Consider the following 18,470-nt stretch of genomic DNA (forward strand, 5'->3'; position numbering starts at 1 on the left):
GCCAGCTTGCGCAGGGGAAGGACCCGCGGCCCGGGGCCTCCTCCGCCCGGGACACGCGTGCTGCTTCTAAAGTGCAACGTCAAGACCTGGACGCCAGGGTACCTTAGTGTCGGGCTCCGTGGCTGCGGAGGCCGTGGCTCAGCCACGAGGACGGGTGGGGAGCGGGAGTGGGAGGGCTCGGGGGACCGGGGAGGTGGCAGCGGCGCCAGGCACGCGTGACCTGGAGGCCCCCGCGCCCCGGCCCTGGCCCCGCTGCCCACCTCCCACCCCAGGCGCATGCGCGGCGCTCCCTAACCGTGTTGCGTGGGCACCCAGCCGGCTCGCACGGCCGTGGGCCTCCTGCACAGCAGAGGCGGGAGTGGAATCTTGAGGTCTGTCGTTTTCTTCCTACTTCCGGGAGGGTGTCCCACTGTTCTTCAGTGTTCCTGGAGGGGCGCCGCAGGGCACAGCGCCCCATCTGCCCCAGCCTGTACCTTGGGGTGCCCCTACAGCACTGCGCGTCCTATGGGGCGCTCGGGGGGGACAGGGTGTGGCCCTCGGGGCCCGGGGCGCAGGCCGTGTGGTTCCAGTGGTGGGCTCTGTACATGCAGGGGCGGAGGCCGGCGCGGGCCCACGGAGGGCCGCGGGGTTGCTGCCTGGCCAGTCCAGTCCTCCACGTGGTTCCAGGCCCGGACAGGGCTAGCAGCCCAGCCTGAGTGGGCCACGGCGAAGGTGTGGGGGGTGGGACCCTCGCTGTGCCTGCCCCAGGGCACCTGCTTTTGCTCAAGGCCCAATGCCAACACCAAGACGGACTCTCCTGCGACCCGGCACGGCGGCTCACAGCGTGTGCTCGGCCTGAAGCTGGGAGGGGAGCAGCGGCTGCAAGGGGGACTGGGGGGTGGGGGGAGGTGACTGGGGAGGGGAAGGCTGACTGGGGACCGGTGTGGAGGTGAGGAAGGGGACCGTGGCAGCCATGGCTGAGGGGGAGCTGGGCACGGCGCCTGGGGGCTCGCTGATGGGCCGATTGTAGAAGAAGAAGGGGCACTGCTGGATGAAGAGTTCGATGATTGTCTGGTAGGTGCGCGTGGCCGTGAGCGCGTCCATGGTGCTGAAGTCAGGCCTCATCAAGGTGGGCCAGAAGCAGATGGACAGGTTCTCACTGGTCATGAGGTTCACCTTGTTGTTGTGGCTGACCCTGCAGCGACACCATAGCACGTCAAAGCCCCACCCTGCAGGTACTCCTCCCCCCCTTCAACTCTACAAACTCTTAGGGATGATGGGACCACCTTAGGGACTTGCTAGACTGGCTACTGTGCCACCAAACCAACTGCAGGTGACCATGTGTGGAGCTGGTGACCTGTCTTCCTGGTACTAGTAATGTGGTCTCTCAGCTAAAGCTTTTCCTGTCTCCTGCTCACCGTCTGGGGAAAGGGGGTACAGGAGAGGCTCTGAGGACTTCTGCTTCCAGGCAGATTTCTGGATACAGCATGGGTGTGTGTGTGTGTGTGTGTGTGTGTGTGTGTGTGTGTGTCTGGATACAGCATGGGTGTGTGTGTGTGTGTCTGGATACAGCATGGGTGTGTGTGTGTGTGTGTGTCTCTCTCTCTCTCTCAGCCTCCTGGGTAGCTAGGATTACAGACATACCCTGGCATGCCCTGGCTCAAGATGGCTATCATGCAGGCCCCACTGGAGCTGAGGACGGAGGCCTCACTCCACTGTCAGTTTTCAGAGGAGGAGTAACAAGCCAGAAAGCCCTGGAACCTACTTGTTCAGGTGCGAGATGACATATTTGAAGACTTCATGGTTTTCCTTTGGGAATTTCTTCAGTACCTCCTTGAGGGCATGTAACTTCTGTTCCCGGTCATTGATTTCTGAAGAGAGAAAAGCAAAGATTGGGTTGGAGATGTGTCTCAAGTGAAAGACTACTTGCCTATCAAGTGGGAAACCAAGTTCAAACCTCAGTGCTGCTGAAGATTTGGTATCTGTCTAAATTATAACCTTTAATCCCTCCCACCCCCCCTTCCCCCAAAAAAGGTCTGTGGCAGAGCCTGGAGAGCAGACGTGGCAGTTTAGCAGCTGGCAGCCCCCGGGCTCCATGCTGTTGTAGGCCCCCGAGGACTCTTGCACCTGTGGCCTGCACACCCAGCATGGCATAGGCTTGGTGGCCAGGTCTCCTCTGTGCCCAGGGCCCCTGTGGAGGGTAGGGGTGTGCCTGGCCCCCGAGCCCCCCCCACAGCCATGGACTCCACCACGAAGAACACCATTTTTTCCTTCCTTCGGTTGCCCTTGGAGACAGGCAAGCCGCGTTGACACGGCTTCCTAACCAGATGGTGAGTGCTGCTGCCTACTCATGCCATAAGGAGAGCCACAGGTGCCCTCCTGTCCCATGGACACATGTATGCACACGCCTCAGCCTCCTGGGTGCTCACTCCATCCCCACCATGTGCCAGGAAGGCGGCCACGGTCTCCTGGTCGCCACCCCTGCAGCAGCTGACAGGCCTATAGGGTCATGGCAGGGAGCAAGGACAGCAGGAGGGAGGCCGTTGGGTCAAGGCCCAGGGCGAGTGACCCCTGGGTCGGTGTCCTTGTCATGCAGACAGGTAAGGGTGCATTGGTGCCACATGCAGAGATGGACATAGGAGCTAAGGTGAGCTACAGCGTCCTTAGTCTTGATCCTGGGACTTGCTCTGGAGGGTATATGCTTTCTCCCCAGCCCTCCTGGCAGGCTTTACAGAGCAACCCCCACAGCAGTGTGCCCCTCCGGATCCCAGCGGGCACCAGTCTCTGCTTTCATCAGGCGCTAGTGGGGGTGGCACCTTCACAGAAGAGCCAGGGCTCAGCCTCCTCCCTGAGGCAGGAAACAGGGTGGCCAGGCTGCTGTCTGCAGGCGCCCTTTCCCCTTCCTCTCGGACAAACAGCAAGGATGGGTGTTTCCTGGCTTTCTTCCTTGCGGCGGTCCCTTGCGGAGCCTGCTCTGATTACCATCACCATTCACCCGCCCGCTGCGGCAGGCGAAGTGTGAGGAGGGAGTGGCACAGCTGTCCCAACTGCAGCCTCAACACTAGGCCAACTCTGCTGCTACCTGCCTGTCCTCTTCTCTTCCTCCCATGCTACTGGGGCTGGATCCAGGCTTTGTGCACAAGGCAGGGGCTTTCACACAGGGGTGACTTCTCACACACGCTGCATCACCCTGAACCTCAGTGCAAGGGTCCTGGCTGAGAAGCTGGCCATCAGGCGGGTGATGGGCAGGAAGGATGGGCCATGACAGCAATCCCGGGTGGAAGGAGGTCTCGAGCACACCACACAGTTGTGCCTAGGCCGTGCACGGCTGCCACTCGCTTCTGGAGCTCTACTTTGTGGCACATTTGGAACCATGCTCAATATTGTGAATGTCTGGCACTAACAGAACAATAAGACAGCGACCTGGACCATGATGGCACTTCAAACCAGGTCCAAGCCTCAACACACAGGCACAGCCACTCTCAGGTATCAAGAGCTGGTCCAGCTGATGTTGCCATGGAAACCCAGGCAGCCTGGTACTTGGCTACCTCAGGGCAAGGCATCCCCTGACAGCAACTTTTTCACTGGCTGTGTCTGGCTGGGCTGAGTGCCCTCACTCTGCGGTGCCCAGCGGGGAGCCCCTCTCCTTCTCCGCCTTCTGCTGGGCTCTGCCTTCTGCCGGGTTCAGAGCCCGAGGAGTCTCAGCACGCGAGCACACAATGGGAGAGGAAACTGCCAGCCTCCGCCCTTCCCAGGCTGCTGAAGTGGCACTGTGCAGCCACCTCCTGAGAGTGGAAGCCGCCGTGGAAGCGGAAGCGCTGTAGGAAGGGCAGTGGGTCCCCTATCGCTGCACCCCTCTCCTGCCCTTCTCCAAACAAAAAGGTGCTGTGTCAGCTGGTCCTGCAGAAACAATGGCACGCCACCGGGTGCTGGGCTTCCACATGCCTCTAGATGGCGCCAGGTCAAGAGGAATGGAGCCTCCCGTAGGCCCACACAATTGCACATGCAATGTGTGTATGCAGTGTGTGTGTGTGTGTGTGTGTACGTGTACATACCGTACAGCACCGCATGCCTTCCCTCCTCTAACTGGTACCCGATAGCAAGCTTGGGCTGGGAGTAGGGACTACAGAGTGCTTTCCTATGAGACAGCATCCATCTGTGGATGGTGGGCTCAGAGAAGCCATGCCTGCAGCAGCCCCTGACAAATCTCATCTCTTAGCTCCAAAAGGTAGGTGCAAGAGAGGAATTACAAGTGTGGCTCATACTGTAATCAATTAGACTGACTCTGGAGGCTAAGAACAGGACTGTGGCTCAAGGCCAGCCTGAAAAGTTTGTGAGACCCATAATAACCAGCAAAAATCAGGGCTTGAGGCATGTCTCAAATGACAGTGTGTCAGTCTAGCAAGTGCCTGCTCCTGACTGGAGCCCGGGGGCAATCCCGCTGGTCCCTGCTGCGGGTACTCACTGTGCGCCTCCACCAGGTCAATCTGCATGCTGTACGGCACCAGGGGGTCCGGCAGCTCTGAGAAGAAGCTCTTCATGGCCCCAGCCACAGTGTTCACGGTGAAGTCTTTCTCTGCCAAGTCCAGGTTGTGGTCTGAAATGAAGTGAGGTCACACCAATGGAAACCAGCAGAAGCCGCAGGAAAACAGAAGGCTTGGAGAAGCCGGACCAAGTTCGAGATCTGGGCACTGCCCAGGGTTGGCCTCAGTATGGGTGGGTATTATAGGAGGTGGCATCCTTGGATGCTGCTACTAGACCTCCAAGGTTCACCAACAGTACCAGCATTCCTTATGGCTATGATGTGTGGCAGGCTTTTCCGAACTTCCTTTCCTGCCAGCCAGCAAGGGAGCTTTCCTGAAAGGTGGGCGCGCTTCCTACTGGCTCACAGGAAATGAGCCCTGCCACCACATGCTGCCCATCCCCGTCCTTGTCCTGACAGTGGGAGAAATCATTCGTGTCCCCCCCTCTGGCCCCCTGGCTGTAGCACTGACTCCTTCCTCTCACTTCTCTCTCAGCCCTGCTGCATTCCTGATTCTGCAGAAACTGCTGATCAGGGGCTGTGACCGGGGTTCACTTTGGGGCTATCAGCTGTTGAGACCCTGAGTGCCCCTAAGCAGTTTAGGTCAATGATAGACTATGAGAAAGGAGGTCCCACCGATGACACCATGAGCAGGCTGTCTTGGTGTGGGAAACCACCCTCCTCGGTGCTGTGCACTTGACCAAGTCACCTAGGGAGGCATTCTCACAGGCACCCGACAGCCAGCAAGGCAATGTGTGCCCGCACAGTGCATCCCCAAAGCATCCATGGGCTAGCTAAGCCTGACCAGGCTTGCGAGCTGCTCTGGTGGCGCCTCTCAGGCCTCTGTGCCCCCACCTGCCTCCCTCCCTCTGCCTGCAGAAGCCCCAGCGGGTGGAGGAGGGAGGCTGCTGAGCTCAGTTCTCCTATGGCCTGGGTGGCTCTCATAGGAGGCCATGGGGGCGGGGGGGAGGGGGGAGAAGGGTAGCCATAATGGACAACATTCCCTGGACCTGCAAAATAGATCATTAACTCCTAACTGTCCCTGCCCAGCTGAGGATCGCACCCCTTCCACGAGGTTGCTCATGCTGACAGCATTGGCAGGGATGGTAGGCTGACAAGGCCTGCTCCGCTCCTTTGGCAGTGTGACCAGGAGGCACAGCCACCTGGGGCCACACAGGGTCTCTTAAGTCACGAAGCCAGCACCTCTCTTGCTTTGGTTCTGGATGGGTGGCAGGACTCCCACCTGGCAGTCTAGCTATGGCATCACTTCAACTGGCTCTAGCCTTACCTTGATCAAACTGTCTCTGCAGACTCTCCATCTCTGACTTGTTCCCGCTGACCCGGTAGATGCCTTCTGTGCTCAGTCCTGAGGAGGAAGAACAGAGCAGGTCCTGTGAACTGGAGATCACCAGGCCTGGACACCAGGACGGGGGCACCAGGAGCCTGAGGGCGCCCACTGGGGGACAGGAGCAGGGCGAGGCTAGCATTCTCCTTGAGTTTTCACCAGCTTTAGTCTTCTTCCATGTGCTTTATTTTTTACTTGCTTTTTCACAAAAATTAAAATACAAACCTGGTGCTGGTGGCTAAATGTGTTAATTCTAGCAAATTAGGAGGCTGAGATCTGAGGATCATGGTTCGAAGTCAGCCTGGGCAGCAAAACCTGAGTCTCTCATCTCCAATTAACCATAAAAGGCCAGAAGTGGAGCTGTGGTTCGAGTAGTAGCCTTGAGCCAAAAAGCCAAGCCAGATCAAGAGGTCCTGAATTCAAGCCCAGTACCAGCACACACATAAAAAAATACACACTAGGGGGCTGGGAATGTGGCTTATTGGTAGAGTGCTTGCCTACCATGCATGAAGCCCTGGGTTCGATTCCGCAGTAGCACATACACAGAAAAAGCCAGAAATGGCGCTGTGGCTCAAATGGTAGAGCGGTAGCCTTGAGCTGAAGAGCTGAGGGACAGCGCTCAGGTCCAGAGTTCAGGCCACGACTGGACCCAAAAAAAAAAAAAGACCCCAGAGACTGTACCCAGACCCTGAGTATAAGCCCCATGATGGACCAAAAAACAACAACGACAAAACAGATACACAGTATGGAAGCTGAAGATAACTTTGAGCCACATTTTGGTTTTCTCTTGAAAATTTCTTTACTTTATTTGAACACTCCATTTTCATTACAAAGTTACTGTAAGCTTATTCTGGACACCAAATGCCCTCACACCCTGTAATGGCTCTGGGGCCAGGCTGGGCTCCGTGGGGGAGAATGTCATAGCCAGCAAGTCAAAAACAAAACAAAACGAGTATTACAGAACATGATTTTAAAGACACTAACACATACAGTAACTCTATAAGCAACACTATCCTCCTTCAGGGTGTCTCAAGTTTTCACTGTTAGAAATATTCTTCAATTATATTTCCTCTTATTTTTTATTTTTTTTGCAGTGCTGGAGATGGATCTCAGGTACTCTTAGGGAAGTGCTCTGCCAGCTCTCAGTTTCACTGTTGGACTTCATTTGAACTTTTGTCAGTACTAGGATTTGAACTTTGGGCCTGGACAGTAACTACTCCTTGCGCCATGCCCCCAGCCATAGATTCTTGGAAGTACCTGTCTCTCTCTTACTGTGTGGATTTGCTGTTCAAGTGCTTTAGTTTTCCCACAGGGTGCTTTTCTCACTCTGCTTGAAAGAGTAACAAATACTTGTTACTTTTTTTTTTTTTTTTTTTAAGGTCTCCGACAGGGACTTCTAAACTCCATACCTGATGCTTTCATTCACTGGCTAGTGCTGTACCAACTGAACCACACCTCCAACCCCTTGTTACTTTTTTTTTTTTTTTAAGACAGCATGTATCTGTTGTCAGGCTCCTGAGGCCCATGAAGTTCAATAGCAAAATCTGTGGCTTAAATGACAGAATCTGAAGTATCAGAGGAAAGACTGACCCCACTCCACAGAGGACATGCTATTTGGCTTAGTGTGGACTGGGGCACTGGCTGAGCCCATCCTCCCATTCTTAGAAAGGAAAGTCTAGTGTGGCCACCAAGACAGCAACACAACAGTGAAGTAGACGAGCTCCTTCTGCTGCCCGTACTGGGAGAACGGGGCCTGCCATCCATTAGGCTCATGTCAGCCACCTCTGGGAGAGGCCGCCATCAGATCACATCAAAGCCTGCATTCTTCCAGGGCCCAGAATGTTGGAAGGTGAATTGAAAACATTACAGCAGAACCATGGGGTGTCCTTGCGCCGCACCCCCGCACCCCTCCCCACCCCAGTCCCGAGGACTCTCACGCAGCACCCGCTAGCATCCCCTGCACCAGTATTTACCCTGGCCTGTTTCCCCAGAGACAGGTTCCAACTTTTGATCTCGTAGCTCAAGCGAGGCACCGGGGCGGACACACAGGCTCGCCGCGTCGTGACAAGCCCTGGGCATGTCAGCAGCTTTTAGGTTTTCACCTCCTAGTCTGAAACAACAACTCTGTTCTAAGTGCTCGTCCCTTCTGTCAATATGAGAGCCTCCCTAAGGAAAGATGACGGCACAAAGGGCCAGGACTAAGTCACCGCTCCTAGGCCCTCTACCCTCCCCCAGTCCCGCCAGGCTGGGCATGCATCATTTTCTGGTAGGCCTGAGCCCCTGTGAGAGCAGGCGCAGTCTTGAGAGGCTGCTGGTCCCCTGCCCTGGGCGCAGGCCGCAGCTTGCTACATGGGGTGGTCAGGTGTGGGCAGTGGAGACCGCACCACAGGGCTCACCACCAAAATGGAAGCCTGGGAAAGCACCAGGGCAGCTCTAGAGCACCATTAATCATCACCTTAGCATTTCCTGTAAGCCGGGGGTGTTTATTTTACAAAATCTCATGTTAAAATAGCAATCCTGCCACTGTCGTACCCAAGACCATGGCATCATTTAGGAAAGGTATCATTAGCTTAGCTCGTACAATTGATCCCAACTACCACTTAGACATCAATGAAAAACAAACAGAAACAGAGAGCAGAGCGCACAGCACCATGGAAGCTTCATGCACTTGGTCCTGGTGAGAACCCGGATGCTGGCCAGAACAAGGCAGCTGGCCAGGACCGCAGCCAGTCAGGGAAAGAGATGGGGGCCTGAAGCAGACCTCAGGTACCCACACACCAGAGAAATACCCCACCAGCAGAAAGCAGGGCCCTCACAAAGTGGGCTTCCCTTACAAGCTGTTGCAGGCAGCAGCCCTGTCCATGAGACCCCAAAGGTTCACTCCACTAAAGCCTACCCTGGGCCCAGGCCTGTCTGCTTTCTTTGAAACACGGTTTCAAGCATCTTCTACTTGAAGCTCATCTTTGGGAACAGAATGAGAAAAAAGCCCTAAGTGGCCAAGGTCAGTGTTTTCAAGTATGTGAACCAGCGCTGTATCAGACAGTCTCTATCAGCAGCTATAGGGAACAGAGCTCTAACAAATACGCTCGCTGTCAATTTGTAAGATAACTATTAGCCCAGCTGTCAGGCAGTGCACAGAGGCTGGGATGCTGTATCTGGTCTGAGAGGACGGCTCAAACAAGAGTCATGCCAACAAACCTGTGGCTGGGCGCTCACTGGGTAGGAGGCCCACAGCAGGTGACGCGTGCCTTGCACGCACTTCCACACCACTTCTCCCAACAGATCCTTGAGAGCCAGCACAACAGATGAGAATGCCGAGGTCAACAGGGAAAGCAGTGAGCACATGGCAGAGGGCGAGTTATACAAACGTCATTGAACCTGACTCTACAACACATGCTCTTTCTTCTCTCATCAGAGAACTACATCGCCAGTTCTCCATCAGTCAGGTGGAGGCGCTGGGGTCTGGATGCTAGGGGAGCCCCCAAAACTGCATTTCTAACACATTCTTGGGGAACTACTGTGGGACCTCTAAGGTTCCCAAATTCTACAAGACAACAAAACCAGGGGTAATACATTAGGCAGAGCAGATACCGAAGGCGTAGCTCAAGTGGCAGAGTACAAACTGTGAGTGAAAATGCTGTGTTCAAGTACACACATGGATGCTCGCATACATGTGCCACGCACTCACACAGAAACAAAAGAGTAATTTACTCTTTTGGTTGTTGTTGGTGGTGGTCATGAGGCTTGAACTCAGGGCCTGGGTGCTTTACCTAAGCTTTTGGGCTCAAGGTAAGGGATCTACCAATTTGAGCCACAGTGCCACTTCTGGTTTTCAGGTAATTGGAGATGAGTGTCTCATGGACTTCTTTTTTGCCTGGGTTGGCTTCAAACTGTAATCCTCAGATCTCAGCCTTCAGGGAAGCTAGGATTATAGGTGTGAGCTACTGACACCCAGCTACTTTACTCTCTTCACCAAGGCCACGTGTGACTGTGGTGAAAGAGCTCGAGTTCTGCGTGCAGGCCAGAGCAAAGGGGCCATGGGTCTCTCAGTGCCACTTCCCAAGTGTCCGCCTGGCGCGTCACCCTTCACAGAGCATTCAGGCTTGACACCCCTCAGAACAACTCTGGTCACATCAGCAGGCGGGGGCTCCCTAGGCATGCACTGAGCCTCGCAGGTTGGCCTACTTCTGCCCCGAGTTGCCAGTAGCAGGGTGAGTGCCCACAGGAGTATAGCAACCAAGTGGGGACAAGAATCTCCCGCTCTTCTGGACTTTTCTCCTGCTCCTTTCTTCCATGGCGGCCATGTCAGCCTTGCTGCCACTCACCCCAGTCCTAGGTCCCCTGGAGCCGCCTTTCTAGCAATGAACTGGTACTTCCTCCAAGACAAACTTGGACTTGCTTATTTCTCACTTTCTATACTTAGATAGAAAAACTCAGCACTTTGGTTTAAAAAAAAAAAAAAGGAACTGGCAATGCCAGTGCCCTGGCACAGCCCAGACAGGGTTAACATAACTGCAACCATGTTCAGCACCGGCCCTCCCCTCAATGGAGATGGAGGGTGCGAGGGAAGGAGGGTTACCCTCAAATCAGCATTTGGAGGCCTGCATTCATTCCTTTCTTGGGGCAGGGCCGCAGCAGGCTCCCCTCAGGGTGGCAGTGTGTATCTGGTGAGGTCTCGGCCATCAGCCTAGTCATCTAGCGACAGCAGGCACACAGGGCACAGTTCTGATGTGTGCTGCCAGGAGACATGGGCTTCGATCCTAAGGCCCGTCTCTACCCCCAGACATGGGAGGGAAGCAACCAATGATGGAGGGAAAGCGGCTGTGAGTGCAGCCTGTGCCTGCCTGCCTGTAGGCACAGAGAAGCTCTGAGAGCTCGGCCCCAACAAGCTCATCTACAGACAGCTGTGGCACCAGGGTCCCTCGGTTCCAATCCCAGCTCTGGCTTCTGGGGTACCTGCCGCACTTCTGAAAAATGTGGGATTGTGAACACATGTGCCCAGAAGCTGGGAAGCATGGCACCATAGGCATAAGGCACACTGCCTTAGAAATACTGACTCGGCTGCGGACTGCCCAGTGCCTCTGTCAGGTAAATGGCATTTTTAGCCATTTTAGCCAAGCTGGCTAGGAGTTGGGAGTGCTCCCCCACATCAGCTTCCTGTTTCCTTCACCTTTAGCACCTCAGACAGCAAGCAGGCTTCACTGTGGAAGTGGGGCTCCCCTCTGTCTTTCCTCCCTCAGAAGGACTGTGTCTGGGACTTTCTGGCTCTCATTTTCCCCGAATGCTAGGACGGCTGGGCTACTCCTGTGCCTGTCAGCTGTCTTCCCTGGTACTCAACCAGGACTCAATTCTGTCAACGCCAGGATAGAATGCCACTAATGCTCTGACTAGGTGTTAGCACAACTTCCCAGTGCCATGACATAATCTCCGCTGTGGGGGGGGGGGGGGGGTAGGGGGTGGAGAGAGGGGGTGGGGTAGGTGGGGGGGGACATCTGGAGGGAAGTGGGGGAAAACCTTGCACCAGGTGTGAGGTGTCTGGCATCTGGTTGAGCTGCCATGAACTCTTGAGACAGGGCTTCTGGACCCTGTCCTGAGCTAAGCATGAGCCAGACATGGACTCGCTGTCATGACTTGGGAGAACATGCACTGTAAGGAGAACTGCAGAGCAGCCTGAAGTGGGCACTGCATGTGACCACAGCCAGGTTGGAGGACTGTGCTCTGTAGAACAGGTCAGCTGGGCACCAGTCCTGCCAGAGCGTGGAGTACCCTGGGCCAGAACACCTACACAAGACGAGTGGCATGGGGTGATGTCAGTGCAACACTGAGGGGCTTCTAGCTACCCACAAAATAGAAGGCTGCCAGCCCCTGGGCCAGAGCATCCCACCTCCGCCACCATCGCTGCCGGGGTGGAAAGGCCCCGAGGGTGCACATAGATGCCTTCAAGCTTCTACGATGGCAGAAGGTTCCCAGGGCCCGTGACAGGAAGCAAAATGTCACTAGTCACAGGAGCACTTTTCATAGAAGCTTAGAAGTTGAAAAGCTGCCACCCCCACTTCCCTGCACTCTAGAAAAAGTACAACCATGTCAACATGTGGCCTCAGGAGCTCCAGCGGGCCACATGGCCCCGCCCAGTTTCTCCTCACAGTGCACAGAGCCTCTGGCCTCCCTGCAGGCTGTTGCCCCTGCTGACCTCCAGGCTTTAGCAGAGGAGCAAGACTCCCACAGTAACTGAGGCTTCCTGCCAGACAGCGCTGCTTCCACTGCCCACATTCACGAAGGGCTGATCCTCTGGTCCAGGTCGGCACACACTCACCCTCCTCGAGGCCTCCCAGCCACCCTGTCCTGTAGGGCACCACCCTCCCCACTGTGCAGCAGGCTGGTAGTGAAGTCTGGGCAGTCCGGATCCACTCTTCCAACCTGTACCTCCTGTACCTCTTGTTCCAGGAAGTGGTCCCTGGCAGAGTAAGGTGACATGGGGTGGAGTGTGAGGGGCAGATAGGCAGGTGCACACACTGGGCGGGAGCCAGGGCTGTGCCATCCCCCATGGGCCTGGAGGGTCCATGCTGAGAACAGGTGCTGCTCCTTGGGACCCGGGCCATGGCCACAGGACAGGCCACTGCCTCTGTCTGCACTCTGCGTGCTCAGGGCCGGAAGTGGACAGTGCTCTGAGGAGGTGAGGCTGGGTGGGGACAGGCAGGCGTGAGCCTGCTGACAGGAGCTCCGAGGCCACATGTTGATGTTTGTATTTTTTTCCTAGAGTGCAGGGAAAGGGCCTGGCCTTCCTGCCAGCTTTTCAACTTCTAAGCTTCTGACGATGAAAAGTGCTCCTTCTTGGGGACTTGGGCTGTGATTGGTGACATTTTGCTTCCTCCCACCACAGAGGGGGCAGAGCTTGGGAATGGCCAGGCGGGGCAGGCCTGTCGAAGCTGCCAGGGACTTGGGCTGCCACCCAGACTATTTCTGTCTTGGATGGAGGCAAAATGACTCCGTGAGCCACGCTTGACTTCTCTCTGGCTGCCGGGCTCTCCAGGCAGTGTGCCAGGGCCTGCTGTTCTGACCAGGCAGGGCGCTGGGTCCTGAGGAAATCCGTGAGCAAGGCTAAACGAACTGCTTATCTGGAACAGCCAAGAGCTAGCGAGCTGGCTGCTGGCCTGTGTGGCAGTGAGGAATTTGTGGAATACAAAAATCTTGTGCTTCACTTACGAGCAACACAAAAACAGGAGGGTAGTGAGGAATGGGGTCCTGGGAGGTGACCAAAAAAGGTGTGTGTGTGGGGGAGCTTTGTTTTAAAGCTATCAGGATCACATAGACAACTTCTCAATAAACCTAGAATTAGAAAAGGGAAGATTAAGCTGCACAGATTCACTCTTTTTTATTTTTATTTTTGTCAGTCGTGAAGCTTGGACACAGGGCCAGCACTGTCCTTGAGCTCTTTTCCTCAAGGCTAGCACTCTACCACTCTGAGCCACAGCTCCACTTCCATTTTTTGAGTGGTTAATTGGAGATAAAATGTCATGGGGACTTTTCTGCATGGGTAGGCTTTGAACTACAATCTTTACATCTCAGCCTCCTGGGTAGTTATGATTATAGGTATGAGCCACTGGCACCCGGCTTCAGAGTCACTCTTTAAATAAAAATGACACCATATGGAAACTGTGCACCTGATAAATCTCACACCACCACTACTCAAAGGAACATAAATAAGGCAACCACCACACTGTGTCTGAGCTGCCCCTTACTGACTGCAGCCACAGCTGTATGGAGCTGCCCTTTCAGGGACACTCCACAGCCAGCCCTTCTGGCTGCTGAATGACCAACCCAAGTACATGAACAGTCTGGCCTGCTCTCTTTCCCCATGCTCTGCCCAGTGGCCATGATGAACGTGGGTGAGGTATAACGCTCATAGCCATCAGCATGAAGCACAGAAGGCGGCTGGAGAGTGGGCTCTGTTCACCCAAGCGCTGTGAGCTTCTCTGCCCAAAGGTCTCCTGGAGCTCTGCTTCCTCTTGTAAAAAAGATTAGTACTACTTTCGAGATTAATACTGTCTTCCAGCTTGTGGGAGACCAGCTAATAAACTGTGAAGGTGCTCAGTGAAGAAGCCTGACACATACAAAAAGTAAATAAATAACTAAACAGCAGCTTCTCACTGAGCTGAGGCCCCCACAGTCCTGGGCAGGGCCTTCCTGATGCATCGCTAAGCTTTGGGTCTGACCTACTTGTAAGGTCTTAAGTTCGGAGCTTTGTGGGGAGGGAGCGATAGGCAGTGTGGCACAACAGGAACTTCACATCTGTACCTCTTCTGGTGCCTGCAGCATCTTTGGGTACTCATGCACTGAGGTAACCCATCATGCCCACATAACAGAAACCCCCCAAACCACAGTGCTTGCAGAACTTTCAAGGGCCGGGAGGGTGGCATGTTCCGGGTGCATTGAAACTCCACATCTCCCCCTCCCCCATCCCTTGCCTGGTGCATCCCTTCCACATGGCTATCCTAAGCTGGATCCTTGACAGTCAACTGGTCATGGTAAGTGAAGGGCAGTGCTTTCCTGAGTTCTTTAACGACTGGTAGGGAGTCTGTGCCTGACAGTGGGCAAGCTGCCGTCTGCTTGGTAACCAGAAGGCAGGCGTCTCAAGTGAAGGCGGTCTTGTGGAGCTGGGCCCTTCGCCTGCGGTGGTCACTAAGACTGTCAGGAGCTGTGGGGTGAGGAGGGGGGGAGGGGAAGCTCTGAGCAGCAGGGTCCAGATTCTCTGGCCTGATCCTACTTCTCCATGACACATCAGGGTCTTACCTGACCTGTCCCAGTGACCAGAGACCAAGAGGGCAAAGACTCTGGGTTGGAATCCAAGGCTCTGTTTTCTCTTCTGCCCCCATTTTCCTTGAAGGGTCGCTGACTGCAGGACCCCTGAGCTTGGACCTGGCAGGTGAGCTTTGCATCAGTGCTTAGACACATGACCCCTTAACCTGCATACAGCCCTACAAGGAAATGACTTCCATCAAGGAGAGGAGACCTGGAGAAGGAAAGATGTGCTAGTGCTCTCCCAAGAGTGCCACTTATGCGTGACATGCCAGGGGGAAATCAAGAACCTTGCCCAAGCCAGGCGCCGGTGACTCACACCTGTAATCCTACCTGCTTAGGAGGCTGAGATCTGATGATCACGGTTCAAAGCCAGCCCAGGTAGGAAAAGTCTGTGAGACTCTTATCTCCAATAAACCACTCAGAAAACTGGAAGTGGCATTGTGGCCCAAGAGGTAGAGCGCTAGCCTTGAGCTGAAGAGCTGAGGGACAGCGAGCACCCAGGCCCAGAGTTCAGGCCCCACGAGGAACATAAAAAAAAGAACCTTGCCCAACTGGATGAGGCAAACCAGAGCTCACCAACAGTGGTGGGGAGGCTGCCCAGGCAGCACAATGACAAAGCTGAAAATACTTGCCGATTACTTTTTCCAAGCACTCAGTAGCCATTTCCATTTAATACTCGGGTGGCACTTTCGGTAGGCTAATTGCAGGAAAAGCTGTGCATCATCAATTAGTGTCCAACACCAGGCATCGACCTCTCCAGATCTTCCCTCCTGGGAAAGATGCTTTGTTGACAGGTCCTACAAGGGTACACTAAGCTTCCCTCAACCCCTCCAGTGCAGAAGACTCACAGGCTGCCCCACATGGACAACCCACCCTGTACCCACCAGGTGGCATTTCCAACCATGCGCCAAACAGCAGAGTAAACCACGGTCCTCCCTCTCTTTACACAACTGCTCATCCTCTGGCATCATTCATAAGCGCTCACTGGAGCCCGGTGCACTCCATTTGGAGGAGACAGTGGTGAAGACCCTGCCTTAGGGAGCTTAGATCTCAGACAAGCTAGGGTCCAGGAAGGTAAGGGCTCACAGACCAAGGCACAGGGCAAAACAGACCATGGGGAAAGGGTTCTGATTCAGATGGGAGCTCAGAGAGGGATCTGGGAGGGACTTCGGAAATGGAACCAAAAGGAAAGACTCAGCAGGTGAGCAATCAATGGAGTTGTGGAACTGCTGGAAGTTGTGCTCTGTAACCTAAGTTAGATAAGGCTAACCTGGAGTGATGGAGAGCCACTGAAGAATTCCAAACAGAGTTTGGGCATGGTGGTGCATACCTATAGTCCCAACTCTGGAGAGGTTGAGGCAAGAGGATCAGGAGTTGTCTCAAAAACCACTTTGAATGCCAGACATGGTTTAATTCTAGCCTGTAATTCTAGCAATGGGAAGGCAGTTAGGGAGGATCAAAGTTGAGAGCCAGACTAGGCAGAAAGTTAGCAAGACCTTTACCATAGTCAGTATGCCAGGCATGGTGGTGATCACCTGTAGCCCCAGCTACATGACAGGCATAGGCAGGAGAATCTGGGTCCGAGGCTGGCCCTAACAAAAACATGAGACCCCACCTTAAAAAACAAAGCAAAAAATGGTTGGAGGCTGTGGCTGAGTTCAAACTCTACTACTGCCAATAAACAAATAAAAGGACTCTCCCAGGGCACTGGTCGCTCACGCCTGTAATCTTAGCTACTTAGGAGGCTGAGATCTGAGGACCACGGTTCAAAGCCAGCTGGGGCAGGAAAGTCCATGAGACCCTTATCTCCAATGAACTACCAAAGAACTGGAAGTGGCACTGTGGCTCAAGTGTTAGAGTGCTAGCCTTGAGCTGAAGAGCTGAGGGAGAGCACCCAGACCCAGAGTTCAAGCCCCATGACAGACCAAAAAAAAAAAAAAAACTCTCTAATATTTCTAAAGTATAGAATGAAAGCTGTGAATTTCTCCTGTGTGACCTAAAGAAGCCAGGGGACCAGTGTCAAGGGTCTCCTAGCTGAAGGCCCCTTCTCCTTTGTGCAGGTCACTGAGCGTGTCAAGTTTCCCAGCAGTTACCTACATGCAGAAGATGGCAGCTGGGGGCAGAGACCTGAGTGAACACTAATAAAATCACAGAAAGGAATAAACAGCTAAGGCTAATGGAAAGGGCTGAGAACATCCCTGTGTATCCGGCAGCCATACCCGTGCAGATCAGGTTACCTTTAAGTGACCCAAATCTGTAGATGTCCAGCCAGTGTGGTCATCAGAAGCTCTCCTCCGCAGGCAAAACAGAAGGAAGAGACATTCTCAGATCACCAAATTTATTTATGTTAAAGGACTGTACTTAGTTTTAAAATAGCAGAATTGGGCTGGGAAGGTGGCTCAGTGGTAGAGCGCTTGCCTTGCATGCATGAGGCCCTGGGTTCGATTCCTCAGCACCACATAAGCAAAAAGAAAAAAAAGCCGAAGTGGCGCTGTGGCTCAAGTGGTAGAGCACTAGCCTTGAGCTGAAGAGTTGAGGGACAGGACCCAGGCCCAGAGTTCAGGTCCCACGACCGGACCACCCCCCCCCCCCCCGCAAAAAAAATAGCAGAATAAAAGACCTTCTCTAGACTCATACATGAGCAATAGCAGAATGATACTGAAGTAGCTAGCTTAAGGAGGCTGGAGTAGAAAACAAACCATGTCCTGTGTTTTTTTCTTTTTTGTCAGTCATGGGGTTTGAACTCTGGGCCTGGGCATTGTCCCTCAGTTCTTCAGCTCAAGGCTAGCGTTCTACCACTTGAGCCACAATGCCACTTCTGGTTTTCTGGTGGTTAATTGGAGATAAGAGTCTCATGGAGCCAGGCACCAGTGGCTCACGCCTGTAATCCTAGCTACACAGGAGGCTGAGATCTGAGGATCACGGTTCAAAGCCAGCCCGGGCAGCAAAGTCTGTGAGACTCTTATCTCCAATAAACCACTAGAAAACTGGAAGAGGTGCTGTGGTTCAAGCGGTAGAGCGCTTGCCTTGAGCTGAAGAGCTCAGGGACATCGCCCAAACGCAGAGTTCAAGCCCCATGACTGACAAAAAAAAAAAAAAAAAAAAGAATCTCATGGACTTTCCAGACCAGGCTGGCTTTGAACCATGATCCTCAGATCTCAGCCTCCTAAGTAGCTAGGATTACAGTCGTAAGCTACCAGTGCCTGGCATGTCCTGTGTTTTGTACCAAATGCTGACATAAAAATATTAACACAGGCTGGTTGTATTCTGATATTACCTCTCCCACTGCTGAGTTAATAAAATATTCTCTATTTCATGGAACCATGAAAGATAGCTTTACTTAAAAAAAACAACAACAACTAAAACCCCTTCTGTCTTTGTTTGGCAGAAAAATGATCTGTCAGCCTTGTCATCCTTAAATGCTAAGGGCCACTGGCCAAAATGTCCACTGACTCAAAAAGCTGGGGAGCCACTGTGAAGGGGGTCTGCGAGGACCTAGACAAAATAGAAACCTACCTCCTAGCTGGACAGCAAGCAAGGCTGCCAATCACCTTTATGTCTTCTGTTTGTCTGGTGGGGTTTTGGTGCTGGGGAAGGAACATGTGAAGCAGGTGCTCTAAATGAGCCAGCTCTGCTGCCTCCAAGGCTAAAAGCGCTGAGCTATCTTTACAGCATTATTAGAGCCTGAGGCTACTGCAAAGGTGATTAGATATAGAGCAACACCAAGGCCCTATCTATCAAGTGCGAAGGGACCTACTTCCAGCTCAAGGCCTCTCACTTGGCTTTTTCCATGCACAGCTGCTGTTCTCATCATTGGAGCTATGC

At 53.9% G+C, this 18,470-nt stretch overlaps 1 protein-coding gene across 1 annotated transcript in view; it reads right to left on the reverse strand.

Annotated features, from left to right (window-relative positions):
• Positions 1-723: 723 nt before the first annotated feature.
• Arhgap35 (Rho GTPase activating protein 35) overlaps positions 724-18,470 on the reverse strand; it is an 83,170-nt gene continuing 65,423 nt past the window's right edge. The window contains exons 4-7 of the mRNA XM_042700313.1: positions 5,790-5,867; positions 4,445-4,576; positions 1,745-1,850; positions 724-1,174 (exon numbers count right to left, since the gene is read on the reverse strand). Of these exons, the coding sequence (XP_042556247.1) occupies positions 817-1,174; positions 1,745-1,850; positions 4,445-4,576; positions 5,790-5,867 (674 nt within the window). The 3' untranslated portion in view covers positions 724-816. The remainder of the gene's footprint in view (positions 1,175-1,744; positions 1,851-4,444; positions 4,577-5,789; positions 5,868-18,470) is intronic.

This window comes from Dipodomys spectabilis, unplaced genomic scaffold (genome assembly GCF_019054845.1).
Source record: "Dipodomys spectabilis isolate Male_0828 unplaced genomic scaffold, ASM1905484v1 ptg000266l, whole genome shotgun sequence".
Classification (NCBI taxonomy): domain Eukaryota; kingdom Metazoa; phylum Chordata; class Mammalia; order Rodentia; family Heteromyidae; genus Dipodomys; species Dipodomys spectabilis.